The sequence below is a fragment of the Thunnus maccoyii genome, chromosome 7 (genome assembly GCF_910596095.1).
Source record: "Thunnus maccoyii chromosome 7, fThuMac1.1, whole genome shotgun sequence".
NCBI lineage: Eukaryota > Metazoa > Chordata > Actinopteri > Scombriformes > Scombridae > Thunnus > Thunnus maccoyii.
Window position 1 is genome coordinate 7,972,980 of NC_056539.1, and position 24,324 is coordinate 7,997,303.

At 42.8% G+C, this 24,324-nt stretch overlaps 1 protein-coding gene across 1 annotated transcript in view; it reads right to left on the bottom strand.

Moving 5' to 3' along the window:
• Window positions 1-1,451: 1,451 nt before the first annotated feature.
• Window positions 1,452-24,324, bottom strand: part of nhsa (Nance-Horan syndrome a (congenital cataracts and dental anomalies)) — a 60,268-nt gene continuing 37,395 nt past the window's right edge. The window contains exons 2-9 of the mRNA XM_042416618.1: window positions 15,229-15,381; window positions 13,836-13,969; window positions 13,049-13,111; window positions 10,904-11,096; window positions 9,255-9,386; window positions 5,812-8,628; window positions 5,118-5,241; window positions 1,452-5,039 (exon numbers count right to left, since the gene is read on the bottom strand). Of these exons, the coding sequence (XP_042272552.1) occupies window positions 4,409-5,039; window positions 5,118-5,241; window positions 5,812-8,628; window positions 9,255-9,386; window positions 10,904-11,096; window positions 13,049-13,111; window positions 13,836-13,969; window positions 15,229-15,381 (4,247 nt within the window). The 3' untranslated portion in view covers window positions 1,452-4,408. The remainder of the gene's footprint in view (window positions 5,040-5,117; window positions 5,242-5,811; window positions 8,629-9,254; window positions 9,387-10,903; window positions 11,097-13,048; window positions 13,112-13,835; window positions 13,970-15,228; window positions 15,382-24,324) is intronic.

Below are 24,324 nucleotides of genomic sequence, written 5' to 3' on the forward strand. Positions count from 1 at the left end.
CCCTTTGACGGGTACCCACTTGGGATACCAAACAGTCCGGGCCTTTGTTTACCTTTTCTTTTTTCCTTCGCTCACAATCTCAGCTCAGTCGACATGCACTGAGAACAAGGCGTTTTTGTCTGTCACAGGCCCAGTTTGACATGAGCCAGAGCAACAAAAAGAATTCTCACTGACTTTAGAGCTGGAGCACGACCATGAAAATGACATGCAGAAATGACACGTTAATAACTGCCGCTAAGCCACAAGTCACCTATGTAGAGAGAAAACTGTTTAGAATTGGACATATATCTTTGAAAAAAAAAGCCCCAGCTGTGTTATTTCTCTGACCAGGACACAAAGAAGCCTAATTTAAATGTATACTCAATTTGCATTAAATTACCCAGTGGAGGTTCTGGTGGATTCAGCTGAAGAACACCCTCTAGTGTTCACTTTAAATCAGAGGCCCCTGCAGTGAGACCCCACACCCCACCCCTGCCACCAGGCCCTGTGCAGGCTGAATCAATAAAAGGCAACACGATCATAAGAATGTGGTAGCATCACAACATAAGTGAGCAGAGATGAAAAAAAACTGCAAGAGCTGTGACTATTGCTCATATGTTTTGAGGTGTTAATTCTTGCTGTTTTACAGTCAGATTAAGAAACAGCAAAACACACATAAAGGCAGATGTGCTTTAAGTCATGGCAGTCTAAATACACTATAAATATTAAACATTTACTGTACTATGCAAGACATGTGTGTGAAATATGAAACCACTGTGTGTTTTTACTCCTTCCAGTTTGTTTTTGAAATGTTTTAACCCAACTGTCATCAAGCTCATATCACCCTGTTCTTCACTTAGATCTGTACAGAATAGATCATACATTTGATTTTTGTCTTTTTGCTTTTTCTACCAACCTGTGAAACCAAAGGCAAATTGTAATTGTGAGAAATGTCGCCATCTAAAGGTTTAAAGATAAAACTAACACTTTAACAACTTCAGTAAGATGTTTTGACTTGTCACAGCAGATAAAGCACAGGTGGTACTGATAAAATTAATGAGGGCGCTGTTGTATTTGAGTGTCCCAATAAGCCATGACAGTATGACAGTGAGCCAGCACGTGTAATACCACATACACTGAAACTGAATCAGCTAAATGGAATTCAGTCATCATTAAGTTTATTATTAATAAGTGTGTGTTTCAAATACCACAAAAGTACCAAAACCAACAATGTGTTAGTCCGTCTCGCAATACTTTCTGACATTATGAATCATTTCATAATGAAACTGAACTGCTCCCTCCTTAAGATCTAAATCTTTCTGGTCACAAATGTTTATTTTCATTTTTGAAAGAGGTGCAGTCATTTCCTAAAACAGTTGTTAACAAATGTTACTCAAACAGGAGTAAATAGTCAGTTTATTGGGGACTATTTGCAGCAGCGGATTAATACACATTTGGTGCACCAGTGAGTATTTGGTGCAACAGGATGGTGTTTATTTGTCTTTAAGTCAACTACAGTGGCCTTGTTCATTGTAATGAAGGAACATGTCACCCAGTACAACAGTGTGGCTCATTGATGCATTTTTAACCATTCTTGGACAAAAAAGAGCTTTATGGCACAGAGGGATAAGCCGTATCAGACTTTGGATACATAGGATACTTTTGGTCTTTTCATGGGAATTGTTGACAATGGGAGAAATATAGAATATCACTAGACTTATACTTTAATCATGAGATGTTATTTTCACAGATTTGTTATGCAGCTGATAAAAAGAGCAAATTAACATCACAACTGACCCCAAGAGTCATTTTCAATCGCAGTCACATTTATTTGTCTTTTCATACACTTTTGCTAAGCAGCCTCTTGTGCTAGCAGTTGGCTTTGATAGGATTTACTATGGGATTTCCACAATGCTTACTAAAAAATAAATACAAGACAAAGTGTTCCACAGCTCAAAAATATAGTACAAAGGTTTGAAATTAATGTAAACTTTGAAAACATGTTGTTTTTTTACATAAGAAACAATTCAACAACCTTTGTGACCATTCCAAAAGTTATCATATTTACAAGTTTGTACAAAAAAAAAAAAAAAACAAAGCTGATAGCTACAGTATAGAGGTTGATCTGAAGTCCAAATGAAATTCATCTAGTACCATAAGTTACACTGTAATTCTTCTTTAGTATTGGGTTTTATGTTTTCAAGAACATTTCAGTCAAGTAAACGAGAAGAGAGAAACTGTTCGATGCCATTAACATGTACACGTTCTAGCCTTTGGCAGAAGCATCTACTCCACTCCTAAAGCGTACTCAAGAGTATGATTATTGTTTAAGGGAAGTCAAACAGCTCCATGTAAAGGTCTATAAATATCTCCAGGTACAGCAAGAGACTTGAAACTTCACAAACGTCACTTTATCAGTGCAAAAAAAAAAAAAAAAAAAAGTTGGAATGAAGGCTCACAGACATAATCCATTGTGTACCCTGTTATATGTCATAGAAATAATGTAGATTATTTAAGTTATAAAAGCTGTCTTTTGAGTTGTATGAAGTTACTGAAAGGAATCATCCATCTGTGGTATTTATTAAGGCCAAAATCAAGCTGATATTTACACTCCCATAGGGCAATATGGCTACATAGACTCTGTCAACTTTGCATAAGGGTTGCTGCGATTAACACCGTATACTTATTATAAAATCATTGTGAATACATGGGACAAAAAACAGACTCAGCGTGTCAGGGTTACAACTAAAACCTCACTTGTAGCTTATGACTGCTAATGCCATCTTTTAATGACAATTATGAGTTGCTTTCCTACTTGTTCTCTGCAACCAGTGTCTCAAATACGTTTTAAAATTTGTCTCTTATAAACAAAATAAGTATCTGAATAAAATAGGCTATTTAAAATACCAGCAAAGCATTGCATAAGTTTCGTGTAAAGATTTCAGTTTTACGTTGGTGTAGACTTATTCTGTGTCAGTTAAAAAAATAAATATATTTAGATTGTTACAACACAGAAAAAATATGAGACCATGGCGAGTTATATTTTTGATGGGGAGAAAAAATAGATGAGCATTTGGTACAAAATAGCAGCAAATGCCAGCAAAATCCAGAACTTTCATCTTTTCGTTACAGATGATAACCTGGCTCCAAATGTAAATCAGACATCCACCATCAAAACCTAAAAAAAAATCACACACCAACACTTAACCTGCTGAGGCCCAAGCTGCTTCATCACTTATTTTCTTCTTGTTGAACAGAGTAAAATAAGGCATATTTGATCCTCCTGAACACTTTCCACTTGCCTCTTTCGACGATTCGTAAACACACCATGTCAGCAAACCAGAAATGACCATTATTACTTCTTTTTTTTTTCTTTTTTCTTTTTTTTTTTAAAACACATATGACCTCCTTGTTCTTCTACTGCTCTCCTGTTTCACAACCTCCAACTTTTTAATCACTTCTTCGACTCCCACGTTAGCACCTGCTCCCTTCCCGTCTCCCGCGATTGTCAAGTTAGTGCTTGGCTTTGACATTTCCTGTCTCACCTCTAATTACTCTTCTTATTGCATGACAGTTTTTAAATGTTGTAATAATATGCTATCTTTGATATAATTTACTATATGCTTTTAAAAAGGACTAAGTAAAATACACAAAAGCATCACACAAAATACAGCTTTTCAGCCATATGAATAGATGCACTGAGGCTTCACATTTTTTTTGCTCCTGTTAGTCCTGATGTTCACTTGGGGGTATCAAAATTATTCAGTAAACTGCCTTGAGGAAATGTACAGATTGTGTCTAATTGCATAGGTATTCACAGAATACATACAGTAAATACAATATATTTTTCTATTTTCACAAGATACTGATAGAAAATGTCAAATTGTGGGATTTTTTTAATAACTTCTGGAGAAAAAATTTGACAGCAGAACAGCTAAGATTAAACATGAATGTGTCTAACATGGCTTTGGCTTGACAACAGCCACAGCTATGTTCAAAATGTGCCTTAAAGTAACCAAGCAAAATGTTTTTTGCTTGTCATTTTTGTTCATAAATCATACTTTTTCACAGAGTGCAGATTCTAAATACTCTGATTCTGTTTCCTTTCATGTGGAGGTTTTTTACACATACTGTATATATGAAATAATTTTTTTGAACACAGGTAAAAGTGTTTAATGTATCCACAGACTAACTGAAAAGGAAACAGCTATGAAACTCAGCCACAATCAGTAAATTCATTATTTCTATAACAAAACGGTTCATCCTAATGTTCCATATACCGCATTAACCTCTTCAATGCCCTCACTATGTCTCATATATATTAAAATTTATTCTGGTCCATTTGTTTGAACTGTAAACTAATTTCATACCTCTTGACAATTCTACTCTCTCTCTGTACTGGACCACAGTTTGAGGTGGATCCTGTTTTTTACGTGGAGCCCTGCGATGAGCGGTCGTCATGAGGGCTCCCGTCTGAGTTCTCTGTCTCGCCCTCTGAGATCGCCTGCATGGGCGCTGAGAACAGTCTGCTGCGCATGCCGTAGCGGCTGCTGTTGGCGGGCGGGGGGATTCTGGAGCGGCCCTGCCTGGAGGCAGCAGACGTATGGAAGGATTTCAGGGAGAAGCCCTCTGTGTTGGCTTTGGGGTAGGGGCTGGAGACCTGATCTGGTCCTGATTGATCCTGCTGCTGCTGTAGGGGGGAGGCGGACTCTTCGGGTTGTCTGGGTGACTCCATCATGGAATCTGCTGAAGATTTGGGAGTGAGGGGGCTCTTGAGGATCTCTGTAGCTGACATGCGGTAACTAGAGTCAGAGCGGCTTCCCTTTTTAAGCAGCAGCAGTTTGAACTCCTCGTTGGAGGTGCTGGACTTCTTAGCGTTCCTGTAGATGGGCCCGGGGACTCTCTGCAGGCCCGGTGGGGTCGCAGCGGGGGGCGGTGACACCGCTGAGCTCGGGGAGCTCATAGTGCTGCTGGGTGGTGTGTTCCCTGAAGCAGCACTGACGCGGTTTCTAATGCCCAACTCGGTGGAATCCTTCCTTCCCAACACTTTCCTTTTGGACCTGAGAATGAAGACGAGCAATTAAGAATCTCTGCAAACTTATAGCGAACGCAAAGAATCTGCTTTCCAAACTGTTTACCTGTGTATCATCGCAAACAGATCCTCAGTGGTCCGAGTTTTGGTGGGTGATAGAAACACACTGTCATCCTCTGGCCTTGACTCATCACTCAGCGGGGATGTTGTGTTGTCACTGGGTGTAGAGTCTGTTAACAGAAATCACTCAACATTCAAATTGTGTAAAATGCCGATCATCAAGTTCCAAAACAGATATCAAAGTCCCAAAGATATTCAGTTTAAAATCATTAAAACAGAGAAAAGCTGAAAATGATCACAGTTGAGAAGTTGGAGCCTGCAAATGTTTGTAATTTGTACTTAATAAATGATTCATAATGTTTATTTAAATCAATATTAGAGGCTTAACAAGGTACAAATATGCAGGAAATTGAAAAAAGACCAGAGAAACATTTGGAAAAAATGTGTTGCAGAAATATGTTTTTTTTTTTCTTTTTTCCTTTCCTGTTTATCGTCTTGTGACTCCTCCGATTTGTCATGTGACCCCTTGTGCGGTGCAGACCCCCAGGTTGAGAACCACTGCTCTACACAATTTACAACATCTGTGTTCTTGAACATCATATTGACAATGTGGTTGCTGACTGGTTGGCTGCACGCAAATAAACTAACAAAACTGACAGAGAGAGACAGAGACAGAGAAAAGCAAAAGAACAGAGCTCTGAACAGAGAGTGGCAGAGTATAATGAAACTAAACTACATACCTTTACTGAAGTAATCCTCTGTCTCTGGCGTGGACTCCTCCCTGCCGTCCTGAGAGGCACTTTCGGCTGAAACACCTGATGACTCATATTCTTCTTTGCTACCTTCCTTACTGATTGGACTTGCTTGCAGAGTCTCTGACTGACCGTCTGTAGCAGGCACTTTATCAAGACTGTTGGTTCTCTTGGGTGAACTGTGCAGAAAAGAGGGAAGACCTGGTTTTATTGGACAAAGTTCTTCTTCAGTTGGCTCAGGTCTTTGCGGTTGTAAAGGCTCGGACTGCGAGCTGCAGTCGGGCGTCTCCGCTGACTCTCTGCGCGTCTCTGCTTCATGACTAGTGGTGGTCTCAGGGACGTCTATCGATGGCTCCCACTGCAGCCTGAATGCTGTTATACTCTCTAGAGGAGCTGGAGCCTCTCTCGTCTCACTCTGACATGCTGCTCCTCCATCTGCAAGCTCTTCATTTGATGTAAACACTGATTCACATGACTGCTTTGACGGTGTGTGATGTTGATGTGAGTTGTGCAACAGTGCACTCCTCAACTCTAATGATTTACTGCTGGGAAGTGTGCTAGTTAAGTTCACAGTGGGGCATCTGAATCTGGAGGATGTTTCGTCATTGTGACTTCCTTCATGCTCCTTATTGATGGATCGGAGCTGAACTGAGTGCAGCACAGTGGGTGTGATGGACATGGAGGGGGCGTTAAACACCTCTGAGTTGAGAGGCGCTGCAGGTTTGGCTGACACTGCAGGTTTTTGATTATTTTGGTGAGGAAATTGTAACTGAGTCCTGTAAGCTGAAGCCTTGTTGCTGACACTATGAAGGGCACTTAAGTCGAGGTGGGAGGGAGGGATGATCGGCAACTCCAGGTCTCTCTTGGAGGTGGCTCCATCCCTGCAGGACAACGACGAAAGAGACGACTTCCTCTCTGGGACTTTGGGCTTCCTCTTGCCGCTGGCTGGTGACAGCGGCCCGGGAAAGAAGGCGGAGGGGAACGAGGAGGTGGGGGTTTCTGATTGACTGGAGTAGCCGCTGGATGGGCTGGCCAGACCTGCTAGTTTCTCTGGAGATGTTAGCTTGAACTCTCCCTCCACTGATGGAAGTGAGGGTGTGGTAGCCCTGGAGCCAGACTGCGATGTCTGAGACTCAGAGCTTTCCTGCGACTTGATGCATTCGATAACAGTCGTACCCGTCGCTGTGCTGGAGTTGGACAAAGATCGGTAAGGATCGCTGGATTTTAAATCATTCAGGAGCCAGAGATCTGCATAGTCTGACTGCACAACCCCCTCGTCTTTGAATGAATGTGCATCTGTGGAGCTGAACACGCCTAAGTCAGGTAGATCGACCGAGCCCTCAACCCCCCAGACCCTGAGGGGCTCTCTGACTAGTGAGGAGTTTTCTATATGAGAGCCAGACAACATCATCTGCAGTTTCCTCTCCTTGGAAGACAGTGGAAGCTGCTGTCCACAGGTAATCTTTGGTTCTTTCTTTTCGGGGATGCTTCCCTCACTGCATATTTTCCTTAAAGATGAGCTCCTTTTAGGTGGAGACGGCTTCGCCTTTGGTTTCCTTAAAGAGAGGCAGCGTCTCCCAAGAGTCATGTGGCGACTCAAGTCAGACAGGCCACAGTCAGAGCCAGAGGCTGCATAGTTGTAAGTGAAGCTTCTGCTACCTTTAAGACCACAGTCAAAGTGCATGGAGGTGTAGTAGCCTTCAGTGTCTACAGAGTAGTGTGAGACGGTGTCTGCTTTCTCTGACAGCGGCTTGTCAGAGAAGCTGCTCTCACAGGTGGCCATGCTGGTGAAGCTGGGGCAGCCCAGGCTGCTCTCAGCCTCTCTGCTCGGCTCAGGGCTGAAGTCTTGTGGGCGAGGAGGGTCCGGGTGAGGGTAGCTCCACTCCTCAACGGGAGTGCTGACCCCTACTTCCTCTAATATGTCCATAGCTGTGGAGGAGAAGGAGCCTGCCCGCTGGGTCCTGAGGCCCTGGTAGTGGTCCAGCATGAAGCCAGTCTGGTCGTCGTTGGCATGAGTGGCAGCGTTCAGGGAGAGCTCGGAGTCACAGTGTGAGGAGCCGGTGAGTGGTGGAGAGGCTGCCGGGGGGATTGTTTCTGAGGTCTGGGAAGGGCAGGTGGAGCTGCTCCCGCTCCAGTTTCCACTAGAAGACTGGTGATCCTCCTTATGGTCCATCTGGCCTCCTAGCACCCCTGCAGCTGAGACTGAGTGTACTGGGCTACTGAAGGTGTCTGAACTGGATGATATGTCACAGCTGCCCATGTCGACCTTCCTGGGCAGCTGTGATCGGGTTCTCTCTATCCAGCTGCGCTCCGGACTCGCTGACAGCTGCGTGTACTTCAGGCTCACCAGCTGGCGGCCGGACATGGCCTGATCATCCGTGCTCTCTTCTTCATCTTTCAGAATCCGCTCCCCAGGTCCAGGCAGGAAGTCCTCCGTGTCAAAGGGGGAGAGCTCCTCCTCATCATCGCTGTCATTGTGGCCGTTGCCTATCATCCGGCTCCCGTCTCGGGGCAGGCTGCGGGAGCGCAGGCGTGCGCCCACTGAAGCAGTGAACATGGCGTCAGAGCTGTCCTGCAGGGAGGAGATGTTGCCTGCAGAGTAGGAGAGGGAAAGCGGGGCTCCCTGGCCTCGCTGGGCCCTGATCCTCCTCCGAGACGGCGCTCCTGAGATCAGAAAGTCTTCTGTCTGGCAACCTGAGTCTCTGGTGCTGAGATGGCTGGCCAGCTCCTCGTTGGAAGGAGTGATATCTAGGCTGGCATGAACTATCACGGTCCGTTCTCTGGAACCAGGAGAGTCATCGGAGTCTGAGAGAAGAAAGAAGAACAGGTAACAAAAGCATGAGATGAGCACACTTTATTGCTTTTTATACATTTGTATGATATATGTTTCTTAAACTCATATTTCACTATCTCAGTGTGTTTGTCACATTTAAACCTTATATTTGTCAGGGTTTAAGGCGTTGAAAATGAATCACATCATCCCTGGTTTGAGTCAGACTTTTGTTGCATGTGACTGAACATCTCTCTCTCCCCTCACTTCCTGTCTTCTCTCTACTGTTCGCCTGTCTAATAAAAGCTTAAAATGCCCTGAAAAATAACTTAAAAAAGAACAAAGGAAGACTTAAAATATGCCTCAAATCACACGTAGATGTCTTTCAAATTCATACTGTGGGTTAGATTTTAACTCATAATGGTAGATAATGCACTGATTGCTTAGTGATACTATAAGCATCATTGTTTCTACAATGAAAGAATGCCATAGCATTTCATTTTATCTCTTAACAAAAAACATCTTTTTGTTTAAGTGACACCGATAGCAGAATCACTATCATCAATAATACCTTCAGTTTACTTCAATAGCAACAGACTGAATGAAATGTAAGTTATCACGTGTGTATGTGACAGACAGGCAGAGTCAATAAGTAACATACCTAAATCTTGCTGCACCTGTCTGGGAACGCCGGCAACAGTCCTCCGTCTCCTCAGCTTCCTCCTCCTCTGAAGCACAGACTGCGAGTGAACGAGGGAGCAGCGCACACTAGCATCTCTGTCAAAGCCAACCCCTGCAACGGAGACGGGACATGTGAGGAATCTTTGTTTAGTGGCAACGGCAGCGAGTCCTTCTTTAACTCTCACGCTGACTTGTTAAAAAATAAAAGAAGAAAAAAAATTTACGACACTTGGCTGAACTGAATTAGATATTCTACAAAAATAGCAGTCAAGAGTCGAGGACAACTATCTGATGAAGCTGAAAGCCACAGAGCCTGGATGTGTTTAAAGTAATGTCTCTGGTTTCTGAATGATTTAAAATCCACATCATAAAATGTGTGACACAGAACTAATAAAAGCCTGCTGTGAAGGTTTCTGCTTCAGTTTTGTTGTGTTTCCTCCTCGTTTTCCTGCCTCTCCCTCACCACACGTTATGACTATCATGTGATAGCAGGTCAGGCCTTTTCAGCACCATAGCAATCGCTGGACTTTGCTTACAATGTGCATTTTTCTCTCGACTGTCTCTGACTCAGCCAGTGTTGGCGTACAACTCTCCTTTTGAGTCAATGCGAGCGCGAGTAAATAACATTGGGCAAGCCTTTTCAACAATTTGGACAGAACTAATTGGCATTCATGTCACAGCAACTTGCCTCTTTGCAATCGCAGGCACAAAGCGTCGAAGCATGAGAAAGAAAGTTAACGGGGACACAAAGCATGACTTGCACATTGAGAGTGATTCTCCGTGGCAACATTAACGCTTTTGATAATGACGGGGGTTTTAAAATTAATAGCCCAATTTCCAAAATTATACCAACTAAGTCATTGTTAGCCACAATAACTGTACAGTGTTAATGAGTGTTAATTAGGAGTGCCAAAACTCAGCAGCGAACAGGAGCCACTGTGTGCGAGAAACACTGACTGTTAGCTTAGCTTCCTAACACTGGCAGATACTGTATGTTAAACTACAGTAAATGTTAAAAGAATAGTTTGACATTTTTTTGCAAATATACTATTTAGTTTTTTTGCTGAGCTCTACATGAGAAAATCGATACGACTCTCATTTCTGCCCATTAAATATGAAACCACAACCAGCACCCGGTTAGCTTATATTAGCATAAAAGCTAGAAGCAGGGGGAAACAGCTAGCTTGGCTCTGTCCAAATACACCTCCAGAACTCACTATTTAACATGTTATATCTCGGTTTTTATACAGATTAAACATATAACATGTTAATTTGTGAGCTTTAGAGATGTTGGTAGGTGTTTTTTTTAAGTTTGGACAGAGCTAGCTAACTGTTTCACCTTGTTTCCAGTCTTTAGCTAACTGTCTACTGGTAGCAGCTTCATATTTAATGGGCAGATATGATAGTGGTCTCAATCTAACTCTGTAAGAAAACAAATAAGCACATTTCCCAAAATGTCAAACTATTAAAGAAAAAAGACCTAAAGAAAGCTGATATTGCTAAAGGAGAGAAAGAAATGACAAACTCTCCAAAGAACGCAGTTTGAGAAAACTGCACCACAGCTCAATCCTGTCACAAAAAACAGATCCAGACAAAAAAAACCCAAAACATTGAGTGCTTTTAATTTACCGGTCACATTAATGGGGATGACACATGAGGTGATCACTTGGGAATGGCTTTTCATTCTTTCCTCTGGGGTGGGCAGCGGCAGGGCTTTAGACCAGTTAGTCTGCTTGTCCAGGGTGGAGGGGATGTTAGGGATGGGAAACTTAGACCGGTGACCTAGAGCCACCCCGTCAGAGTCGGGGTCAGAGGACGCAGCCTGCAACAGATGGATATTTGCATGGTTAGGTTGTTAAGGTTAGGCAGCATTGCGTGAGAATGGTACAGCGGAGCTTTAAAAACATGATCAAACTCTGCTTCTGGCAGGGGAATGTGCTGCTGTGTCGAGTGCGGCGATTAAAGTCAGGAATTAAATTTGTATTGTCAAATGCTGAGTGTTTATCTGGGAAAGAGCAGAAGACTAGATGCAGAGATTAGTGTTTTATTAATCTGCAGCAAAGACTGTCTGAGCAGTGAATCAATACACACATCTCCTTCCAGGAGCTGAGTTTCATGTTGAGAGCGCAAAGAAACCATTAAATAATGAAAATGAAAAGCATGCCTGAGGGACAGAGAGAGAGAATGGAAAGCACAAGAAACATTGAATAAGTTTCATGCAAAAATCAAAATGCACAAAGGAGAAATGAAGAATTTAAAACATTGTGTACCTGAATACAACTTAATAGCACTGGCAGCCCAACTGTATCCAAGCTTGGAAAAATGTCAGACCGATAAAAAAAAGTTTGGCAGACACTCACTGTTCAGCACATGTCATGATAAATTCTACTGCGAGAAAGAGGAGACGTCTCCTTTGCTCAACAACTACTACACGGGACTGAAATGTGACAAACAGTGTAAACAGTCATTTCCAGTTACAACATGCTGCTTTGGAAACTCTTAGGTCATGCTCTGACAATCTGTGGCACCTATCCGAGTCTCCTGCATAATAACGACTCTCCGGAAATATTTGAGAGGAAATACTCATTCCTCTGAACGGCAGCCTCAGCATCAATCACTGTACAGTCCTCCCCTCTGAATACTCCACAAGTCCAACTCCTTTTTCCGTGGGCCTCTTCGCACTTCACACAAACTTAAACACTGCACATCCCCTATAACTTATGTCCCCATGCTACATGAAGTTAGGCTATTAAGTTCTTACCTTGAGATTCCTACAGAGAGGCACATGTGAAACTGGGAGTGATTCTCAGGCCGAACTGGTTCCCACCTCCACGACCCGACAACCTCCCACCCCCCATTAAAAGCCAGCTCTTGAGCCTTTGTGCTCTCTGTTCCCAGCAGACCAATGAGACCCTGACAAAACACTGGCCACAAAAGAAACCGGTTTCCTTGGAAACTTCTCCCAACTAGTAGGGGAAAAAAAAAAAATCAAAGGGAGAGCATTTACAGCTGATTTGTCTCGAGAACAGAAAGGCGGTTTTAGGAGTGTCTGAGAGGATGGATGAGCGAGATGAAAGAGTGGCGAATGGGTAAAAAAAAAAAAAGAAAGGGACGGTGGACAGTAGAGAAGAGTGGACACATACAGGATGAGAGAGGAGGAGGAAGAGGCAGTCATAAGAAAAAAAAAAGAAAAAAAGGAGTGGCAGTGTTTAGGCCCGTCCAAATGCTCGTTTCTCTACAGCGGGCATCGAGCGTGATACATTTGGTGAAAAAACAGCAGCTTTTAGGGAGAGAAACATGAGGCTGTCAGCTCTTTCAGGGATGGGTGCAGTGAAGAAACCACAGCACAGAGGGATCATGGGTAATCACAGACGCAAGCTCAGAGAAGTCAACCCTATCATTAGAGAAACCCCGGCTGCTGGGCGGCTGTGACTGCGGCCCTCACACACACATTCCTCACATACTGAGAGCTCAAAGCCCCGGCCCTTCACATGAGCTCCAACAACAACAGTACGTAAATGTATGACGCGTCGGCGTGGATGAAACTTTCAAGTGGTGCTCTCTTTCAGTTACAGGACTGTACTAGCGCATGTTTCTAACTGGGTGGAGCAGGGAGCTACAGCTGCTGGATGAAAAGCTGCATTGAGAAGGCATGCATTTAAAAAGATATTCATTATGTAAATTAGAAGAAGTCGGGTAAGGAGTTGTGTAATATAGTGTTAGAAGGAACACACACAGGAGTGAGGAGGGAGGGAAGGAGGGAGGGACCAGTACCTTTCTGCTCCAGGGAGTGAAGCGGCAACATTCGGTAGGGGAGGAGGAGCGGGTGGTGTCAAACTGAATTACAGGGCAAAAACAAAAAAAGGACAACAGAGACAAATGACAAAAATGAACATGGAGATATCTGACGCCAACATACACAGACAAAAAAAAAAAAAAAAGACAACACTGGGGTAACCTTTGTGAGGAGAGATATGTGGACTGTGAAATACATTTGAGGCAGGGCAGGTTGATGAGCTGGAAACAACAACAACAAAAAAACTTCCTGAATGATTTATGCTACATGTATTCTCAGGCTGTTGATCTATGAAACATAAAGTTCATTTTAAAAAAGGGTTGTCAAATAAAATATATACAACCATGCTCTGCACAGACAACATGAGGCACATTACAAACACTGCACACTTCCCTCTTTACCTGTGTTTGTGCTAACTGTGTTGTTGCATCTCTAACATGCCTCTCTGGCTGCTTGGAGGAAGAAATATGGATTTCACTTGCATCAAAATCTAAGCACAACAAGTATGTAAATCATCTCCATGCATGTGTAAAGCATTTTTTTCTCCATGAAATAAACAATTCCCTTAAAAAAATAATTCAGAATACAAAATAATTAACATGAGTATTCGATTAAATGCAACAAATGAACTTACAGTCTGTTGATTCAATTTGCTAAGTGACAAATCCTAATGTTCCCTGACTTCCAAAAACTCATAATGAAATGTAAAACGTCTAGAAGAAAAGCTGTGAGCATCTAAAGAGAGATTAATGTTGCTCATCTCACCGTGGTCAAATTTGTTCCTTTCTTCTGTTGCCTCTGGTTGATGTCTGGGGAGGGGTACATGGGCATCGGGGGCACGGCCGAGATCGAGATGGTGACTCTGCGCTCCCTGCTGCCTGATCGTCTCTGCTGGTGATCTGTAACAAGATGCAAGTACAACAGTGGAGACACGCTGAGTGTAAACTCCACACATACACATAAGGGGGAAAGATGAAAGATTTTCAAAATCTATTTAACCACAAATTGGAAGAACAATTAAATCAAAGCGCAAAACTAAAGAGAGCGGACACAATACAATACAAAGCGATCGATACTAAAGGCCTGTAATGAATACTGGCTCTGTAAAGCTTTTAATGTTCAGTCATTGAGTCAGAGAGATGGGGATGAAACGCTATAGCCTGTGTAGTTAACAGTGTTATATTGGATTGCATTAGTGTTCTTATCCATTTGTCTGCCCACGGGGATTGACAAAATAATTTAATCCTATTTTTAAATGTGCACATTTCCACACAATGAAATCAACAATAACCATGCAATCTGAACAATAACCAGAGCGGTAATCAATGCAGCAGAACAAGAGATGTTGTCTTTTTCGTTCCATCCATTCTTCTTACTTGTCAAAACCTGACGCTACATTACCCACAATGCAACTCAACCACTAACAGTTGGGTTGGAGATTCAATGTGTTATACTAGTAGTGGCTAGCCTTAAGCAGAGATTAGGAGCAGACTACACAGGTCTGGTAAACTCACTTCTTTTTAACTTCACACCTCCAGATTTCACTTCCTTTCACACTTGTAGTCTGCAGCCCCAAATCACTTGAGGCAATTTATCAGACTTTGTGCAGCTCCCTCTGGCACCACAAAAGGCTTTATACAACTTTTTTCACACATGCAATAGTATAAAACCTGTAAAATTGGTGCACTTCTCCTTTAATGAGAAGTGAAATTTTTAAGTCTCTAATATGAAAGTTAAAAGCTTCACAAAAATATGATTAATTACAGTGCGACTGTATTATATTGTATTGTACAGGTGTTTACATATTTGTGTCCATCCCTATAAAAGCACATTTGTAGCGTATGTCACCTGCTGGCTCACACTTTTCCTGCACTTCTTACATCTAGTGTGCAGTTACGTCATATGTCCACTAGGGGGCAGGATGACACCAGAATGACAGACTCCCAAAAACCAGAGTGGGAGTATCTCAGAGGTGACTTTTTAAATGATGTTAAACACAAAGTATACAAAGAAGATGCTTTTGAATGAAAATGTGAGATTTAAAATGGACAGCAGGATTAATTGGGAAGGACAGACACATAAAGAGAAGGTAAACTATGGAGCAGCTGTTTGGCTTTTCCTCTGTGTTGAGGTCAGTTCGGGTGTCAGAGGGCCTCACCTTGGTGCAGGGCCCACAGGCTGAAGCTGGCTTCCCTGTGGAGCTCTTCTACGCATGCTGGCCGCGTGGAGGGGTGGAAAACGTTCCTCTGCTGGTGCCAGGGAGCTTGGTAGTGTGACGTCAGCTTACTCTCCACATCCAGGTTAGACACCGCTGTAAGAGGGACGGACCCGGTCAGACAGCTCCACATCAATTCAAACACACACATTACCGCTTCAAGTGCTCTTTCATATCTTTCTTGATTAATGAGGTACAGCACATGGCAGCAGTTATAATGGAAAGGCAACTTGCTTTCATCACGAGGGAAAGCCTTGCTGAGCTCCACAGGTTCTGGTAAGGAAAGCTTTAAATTTCCACTCTGGCATATTTGTGGTGATATGCTGGTTTGGATCATTAAGGTGAACAGTCTCAACAGTCTGAGCTCCACAGTCTCAGAAAATTGTAACTGATTAGGTTTCCATTACGGCGACAATGTGGTGCCGTGACAGCAGCTGAGATGACTAACTAATATTTTGGGATCTAAGCTGAAGATGGAATACCAGACTCACGTTCAGAGCCAAATCCTGAGAAAAGAAAGCGGGATAGTCAGAACCAGTGTTAATAGGACAATAGCCTGTTTACTAATGCAATGCTATTACCTACAGCCACACAATGGGTTATTACTGCAACCTGACGCTGTGACTTTCATCCTCTAAACATTGACCAGTACCTGGAGTAATCTCCCCACTCCCCCTCACACCTCCTCGGGTTACAGAGAGGGAGACGCTCGGCTCTCAAGTTACACATAATGTATGGAGGGGCTGGACGAGGGGGAGAAGTCTATATTATGAAAAGAGCTGTTTTGTCTTTATGATGTTCACTGCTTGAAATACATGAAAGAGTTATACAATATGCATTAGCTATAAATAAGATGAACACAGGAGTAAAGAATGATCATTAATCAGGCGCCTGTTGACACTGGTATCCACAAGGAAATGAAACACCTCCCCATCTAAGGAAACTGTTGAGGATTAACACCGTGAAGCCTTTGCTTTAGCAGACAACCTATCTGTCAGTCTTCTTCTACCTGGCTGACATTTCTGGGCTTCTCCTTGACCTGGCAGATTTAGTGAAACACATTCTGTCTGGCCTCCATGTCTACTGGGAGGCAGCTTTGGCAGAGCAGGCTCCAAGTTCCCCTTTGTAGTGCAGCCAGAAGCCAACATTAGTCTCTTTCACTCAAAAAAGACAAATTTAACTGCTGATCACTGCTAACAAAGGTCAGGAAGACTGAGCGCAGTGTCACTCTGAAGCTCAGCCGACTGCTGATCAAACTGCTGCGCATGTTATGTGATTTTCTGGCGGCGGCACTTCTGTGAAGTCTCTGACAGGTCCTTTCCTAGAAACGCGGTGCCATGCAATCCCAGGAGAGGGAACATGTTTATGTGTTATCCAGAGACAACCTGAGGTTTTCCATAAAACACCCCAGAGTGATCTAAAAGCCCTCTGCGGTGACCTTGTTGACCTAAAAAACAAGCTCTGTGCTATGTCTCCTGCTTAGCTGTGGATGCAGGAGGTGAACGCATCAAAGAGAAGATTTACATATATGGAGCAACGGTACTTTTCTTGCTGTATAATATGTTTGTTGTGACTACGTGAGCAGGGCAAAAACTTTGTTATTATTTCTCGTCATCCATTGAAATCGTACTGTGATGATAATATGATCATATCATGTTATCAGGTTATAAAATCATGTTGTCCAAATGAGCAATTTCAAGCAAATTATAGTTTTAAACTAATAAAATGTGTTCTGACTTTAACAGACGAGCTACACAAAAAAGATACTGTATATCGTGTTAATTATGATAGTTTTTGAGGTGCTGTTCAGCATATTTCTGAACTTTGGACAGAGATCAGGCTAGCTGTTTTCTCTGCTTCTAGTCTTTATCCTGAGCTAAGCTAACCACCTCCTGCCTCTAGCTACATAATAATCATAATTATCTCACAGACATGAGAGTGATATCAATCTTCTCATCTCACTCTTAGAAAGAACCGCTACAACTCTACATTTAATATTGTGATACTGGTTTCCACCATACTGCCCAACACTAGTGACTATGCTTATATAAATGAATGACAAATGAAAGGTTAAACCAACATACAGTGATTTAGGAAGGACTTGTGCCACCTGAACAGTTTCAACACTCCTTCTCATTGATTCTGAACGTCTCTTGAACTCTACTACAATGATAAACACTATTCCTCCAAAACTATTCCTTCCGCCTATTTGGTGCATTAATGATGGTGGTGGAGAACACTGTCTGACATGTTGCTCTAACATTTTCCATAGATGTTCAGTTGGTTTGAAATCTGGTGACTACAACTGTGATTCACATCATTTTCATACTCATGTCTTATAAGACAGCATGGGTGTTTCTTTTAATTTGTCACCCGCCTGTATGTGTGTGGCAAAACATAAATTCACACACATCTACTGAACTTCAAACTTGCCCGACATGACTAATTATAATGTATTTCTGCTGTGGATTGTGGTAAGATCTTAGTAACTGGTGATAACCTCTCTGATGCTGTTTGTCAGCCTCTCCCCTCCCTTCCTCCCTGCTGAGATATGAACTGCTGGCCCTGCTGTGACACCCTTAATGTCTCCAGCAAACTGAAAACCCATTTGACAACAATAACAACAACAACTAGGGCACAGATTGTGCTCTGTATGCTTGACTCCATTCAACTTTCCCTGTTTTTATCTTCCCCCGGCTAAAAAACACATCAGGCCTTCCATTCACCTCACTCATGGAAACCTCTGACTTTTAGTTCAGTGTGGGTGAAGAGCAAAGCATGAGTGCATGAAAAGTCTCTAAAGAGGTTTTCATAGAGAGAGAGAAGCCAGGTCCATATGGGGAAACCCTTTAACGGGAGAGCAGTGGTCAGCTGTTACCCCAAAGGAGGCCAAAGAAAACACATCAGCCCTCAGTCATCTCATTGACCTCTTGGCAGCTTTCTCTTTTCTTTCACAGCCTCGCTGAGTGATCCTCAACACGGCCGTGCTGAGACAAATGAGCCACATGGCCTCAGGTGAGAAGAAAAACAAGACTTTCAGCTCAAACGTCTAAGATGAGCTGACACTTTTAAGGATTTCCAGTGTCTGCTATTAGACTTTCCTCTTAAGTTTTTTTTTTAATGAGCGAGACGTCTCTCTAATCCTCTTCCCTCTTACTTATTTCCACTCAGAATCATCCTGAGAACTTTCCCGGTGAGGTGAAATCACGCAGTCTATTATCTGCGCTCTGACACCGCCTATCAATCTCTGCTTCTCCTCCTCATCTGCAGCAGGATCATACCCACCCCCAATAACCTCACCGCTATCTGCCCTGCCAGCAGGCCTGCAGGCCAGGAGGAGAAGGGGGGATGAAAGCCTGCATCCCCAGACTGCTGCCTCTGCCTTGTAATTTACTCAGCATTGGCCCAGACAGGAGCCAAGCCAAAACCCCTTACACCCACACTCACACTCTCACACACCTACAATTTGCCAGCGGCCTGGGAGAACACAGCCGCAGATGTCAGTCATTGGGTCACACTTAGATAAGAAATGCTTGTTCTGAACAAGACGATGTAGGAATATTGTAGCGGCAACTTGGTGAGTTGCTCCTACAATATCAGTAGTCGGGTTCATACTCTGTGACAAAGGTTAAACTGAGCAGGCAAAACAACCAAGAACATGTCTCCAACACAAGCTGAGGAGAAGAACGCTTTCATCTCGTCATCTCCTACATCTTGTGACAACGCTCGAACAAAGTGCAGGCATGTCTGTCTAACCGCTGTGGTCGAAGTAGCAAGTTGTGCATGCAGAGCAAAACGAAATGGGAGGTACATGCAGCTCAGTTAAATCCCCAGTAAATTATACAGTACCTTGGGATGTGAGCGTAAGACAGCATCCTAAAGCCATGACAGAGTGCTGTGGTTTGAGCTCTGAGCATCAGCGAGACATGAAGTCAGTCAGTGTTTCTCCCTCGGTCACCTCAACTGGATCTCCTTCTGCATGTCCGTGTCCCCTATGTCCTTACAGTGACGTCCTCAGGCTCTACTGCCACACTGACCTACAGCTCCACTGGAACATCTGCTCACACTCCTCCCCCATGTCCCCTTCCTCACTCCAACTCCCCCCCCTCCTCCTGCCCCCAAACATCACCCAGCGTGCTGGGTACAGATGGTTCCAGCCAGGCCTTGACTTGGGCTACCACTAATCTGTTTATGGTCTGCTTACAGGAGAGTGTTAATCCAAACCGCTGAAACAATACTGACCGCTTAACCCACAATAGGGGAACATGGTGGGTGTAGAGGAATGCCAAAAGTTGTGCAGGACGGTCAATACTTGGATTCATTACTCGAACATTATGGTGTTCAGGTATGCGGTGTGTCGATGTGATTCAATCTTAGGATGATATATATCACAGATATACTCTAAAAAATTCAAATTCAGTATTGTGCTGTAAATAAAATAGGAGGAAGTTGTAAAGAAAACAGTCTATAGCTGGTTAAATTATTCAAAGCTCATACTGAGAACAACAATTTTTAGAGGAAGAGCCAAATTCCTTTTCTTTGCACACAGCTGTTCAAAGGAACAAATGCAAGAATGAATGTGACTCACCTGAATCAAGCAAGAAACAACATGTAACCAGATAGCGATCAAATTTCCGAGAGAATTATCCGCATTGTCCCAGTCGCCGCGAATCAAAAGCTCATAATTGAGATCTGTTCGCTGTCACTGAGGAAAAAACGACCCTGAAAACAATGCTGCTGTTCTGCCGTCGTTGGTCAGCTGCTGGAGAAAGTCCCTTCTGAGGTCTGATTAGTAACACAAAGAATAGAGAGTCCCAATGCCAGTAGGCACGGAATAATACCCGTCTCCTCGGTAATCCGCTCTGAGCCCACATCCTCCCAGCTGATGCTGACCCGCCGCAGCAGATGGGGCATAGGATTGTTTACATTCAGTAGAAGGACGAGGCTAAAGGCAGTGAGTAGCACTGGATGTAAACATAACTTTTGTTTGTTTACTAGAAACCTCCACGTGCTATCTTTAAACCCTGCTAGTCGCCTTTAAGAACCAGTGAGCCCAATAAAATGACCTAAAAATGCTGCAGTGCCTCATCAATCACCGATCACAAGTTGCTGCGACTAATGATTACTGTCTTTAAGGATTAAAAGAGCGCTCCACCTAAACAAAACACATGAAGATTTGTTTAAACTTTATGAGGAGTATTGTGTAGCCAATGTCCTCTGAGACGCTGGAGGAGCTTTCTGAAGTCTAAGAAAATAACCATGATGATCAGGGTGATTTCCATTTTGGCATGGAGATTACGAATTTATTACAGAAACTCTGTGCTACAGACTGGGGGTGTGGAGTTTGCAGTTGCAGTACAGGAAGTGTAGGATCCAGGGTATTTGGGGTGAGACTCTTACTAGGAACTACAAGTCAGGATATCTCTGCCTCTGCAGACTATTCCTTTTAAAATCTGTTTCTCATACAAATGCTCCAAACTTTATGGAAGTGCAATAAAAAATAAAAAATCCAATTGTTTTTTGCAAGTGTTTGTAGTCTATAAAATGTAAGAACACAGTGAAAACTTATCATAATTTCCCAAAGCCCAATGTGATGTCTAGAAATAGGTTGTTTTGTCTGACCAACAGTCTAAAACCCTAATATATTCAATTTGCTACAATATAACATGAGAAAAAAACATCACGTTTGAGAAGCTGCACCCAGCATGTTTGGCATTTAACGACAATTAATTGATTGACAGAATTGTTGTGATTATTTTTCTGTCAGTTGAATAAACAATGAAGTGACTAATCATTTTGACACTGATTAAAACCACACAATACACTAAGTGATTTCAATTTGTACCAGATGCTTCAAATCCAGCAATAAATCAGATTGTCATTAGACGTGATAGATGACCAAATATTAGTTTTCTCTGTGTTTCATTGAAGATTGTGTTGACTGTGTGTTTTTTGTCAGCTTGAGTGCATCCTGGAGATTAAGGAAACTCAATCATAGCTGAAGTTCATTTTATTGCAAGAAACTAAGACTCTTCCCTTCATTCTCTCTTCCTATGAACTGCATGTTTATGCCACCACACCTATTTAAATGGGCTCACCCTCACCTCGCCTGGAGCTTTGATGTGGGATAGCAGGTGGGTCCGGTGACCTCTGCTTGGAATGTGATGCTGGGAACCAGGAGGCCTACACAGGGGCTAAATGAGCCATTGTTGCAGCCTGATGCTGATCTCAGCTGCCTGCAGGTACCACAGCAAAGGGCTGCTAAGCTGTAATCAAGCCACTGGTTTGCTTCCTGAAGTGCTTTACTGTCCCTCAACACCAGTCATTTAATTACCCAGTTCAGAAATGAAAAATAGCTTCATTTTCGACAGCGGATTCTATTTACGGTCTCATAAACTGCGTGACATTTTGATTCTGTCGAACTCTTTAATTGAATATAGTGCAGCTTTTGTGTGAAAGCATGACATCACCACTGCAGGAAAGGTAATGCATGTGTCTGAAATTGCTTTTGTTTAATTGCAGTGCACTAAAGTCTGCTTGTATTTCCTGACTTGAGGTCACAGCATCAGCACGCGCTGGCAGTGCCCACACACGTAAAAGTCGTCTGGTGGTGGAATTAAATCATACTTGCGCTTGAGGAGAAGTTTCACTTTGCTCAGGTTTTGGATGAGTGCCTGGGCCGCCAAACTGTCTGTCTGCATGCGTGCCAGGAGGTACAGTAAGGGTGGAAATGAAGATGGAGTGGGGGAATCCCATCAGATATAACAGAGTTTCCATTATAAGAGATGGAAAAATGCATTACCTCACAATAAATACAATGTTCTGCTGACAGCAAATTACGAGACAGATGGGTAACTTGATATCCTATAGATATCAAGTATAGTATCTGACCCCTAACATGATAATGTAGCAACACCTAGATCTCTATACAAATAGCTTGGATAGACAAAAAACCCCCAAAAAACTACAGGAAAAAGCCCTCAGTATTCTAAAACCAACATCACTTACGACTTGAACCTCAAAACTTCCCTTTTGTGACACACTCCCCAATACAACTATAAGATTTCTTATGTTTATCCATTTCCTAAACAAACACACACACACACACACACACACACACATTTGGGACAGCTCTGAGATCCTCCTGAAGATCACCCAGCGCCCAGAGCTGGAGAAGAGGCCTGTTTTCTCAGCTGTTTCATATTACCGCACTACAAAGTCCAACAGCAGGCTTGCGGTGACTTTGAAATACTTTCCATTTTGAAATCTCCAAAGTAGCACATATCGCAGGGGTAGGCACGTTGCCAACCAGAGGATCTCTCACTCTGATGAGAGAGAGAGCAGATTCTGGAGGTTTTAGGGAAGGAGGAGGATGTGTTAAACGATGGTTAAAATGTCTGACATGCTCGGAAACAGCACATGGAATGTTCATGAGACTGTGCGGTGTGTTTTATGGTACTGTAATGAGCAGGCAGTTTTGTGAAAGCGTCATAACACATTCATGTGAAGATCGATTTGAATGTGGCCTTTGCCCTTTCTGAGCAGAGGATAAGAGTGTGTACACATAATAAATGAGATTTTGGGGGGGGGGCAGGGTGATCTGTAGGAACAAAAACTGAAAACACATTTGGACAGTAATGGCTTTGGTTCATCTCCAGTTCTTAACAATGGACATATAAGAACATAAATCGACCAGCACCTTAAGCAACATTTTCATCTTAACAATAGATCAGATGACTATGTGTTATGTAAAAGAGATTGCTTGCAGTGACAAACCCCCAAATAATTATCACCTGCAGTTCCCCCCAGCTCTACAAAGCATTTTTTTCTGCTAATTTTGGGGCTTTTTTAACGGCCCGTAACTCTCACTGCTCTCGCCAGCTGCATTCATCGACCGAGAGCTGTTTTTATTGAAAAAACTCTGATAAACAAAGTGTACGCTAACTGCCCAGCACCAAACAGCAGACATACAGTTAGCAGCTAGCTAGTGAACATAGTGGAACACTTAGCAGCTACAGAGACAGATATTTCTCTCAGGTGTCGTTGGAGAGCAAAACAGAGCTAAAAGTAGCGTAAATATTGGACTTACATTTTTTATATGGAGAGAAACACAAATGAATGCTAATGTAGCTCCGTATCTGCTGGATTTATAACTTTACACTGTGGCAATATGTCAAGCGTTGTGTTTTACTGCTTATTGCAGTACCCTCAAATGGCCAGAAATAAGTAAATCATTAATGCTTTAATATAAAATAAAAAAATAGCACTCACAAAGGAAGTGACTACAAGAAAAGGTTTGCAAATATATGTATATACACTTATATTCAGAACTAGCCAAGAGTTAGCAAAGCACTCTGACAAGGGTTAAGCTAGCCACGGTTCTGAGAGCTAATCCTGCAACTGAAACCACCTTTACTTTAGTCATAAATCTATAGGTGGTGGAGGTTAGATAAATCATTAACACTTCTAAATAAATGTAGCAGTCAGGATGTGCCTACCCAGCATATAAAGTGAATGGATTTCTTGCAATTGTGCAATGTATTTAATCATAAACTGAACAGCTCAAACAGGAGAAGTGGGAGTGTCCACTGTAGTTTCAGTTTCCAGTAATTAAAAGCAAAGACAATGATGAAATAATCTCAAATTTACTGTGAGCAGATTTGCCCTGATTAAAATCTTAGAAGAAATGTAATTCATACTCAGAGAGTGAATATCCTCTTCACCTCTGAGTGGAGTTACTGCTTGTTTGTTGGCCCATGTTTGTTATCCTGTCCACTCTACACAACCTGACCTCTTGTTTACCGGCCACCGCCCTTTGACTCACACTCGCTGAGCAATGAAAAGGAAAGCCACAGCGGGACAAAAACTGTGAATGAGAGCAACTCCCGGCTAACAGAGACCGTCATTTCATTTTTCTGTCTTTTACGTGCGCACTCAGTGGGGTCAGTGGGGGTCAGGGCCTGCATTCAGCAACCATTTTACCTCTTGACCTCTAGACACCTCATTATTAGGTCTGCACACAGACTGGGAGGTCAGCTC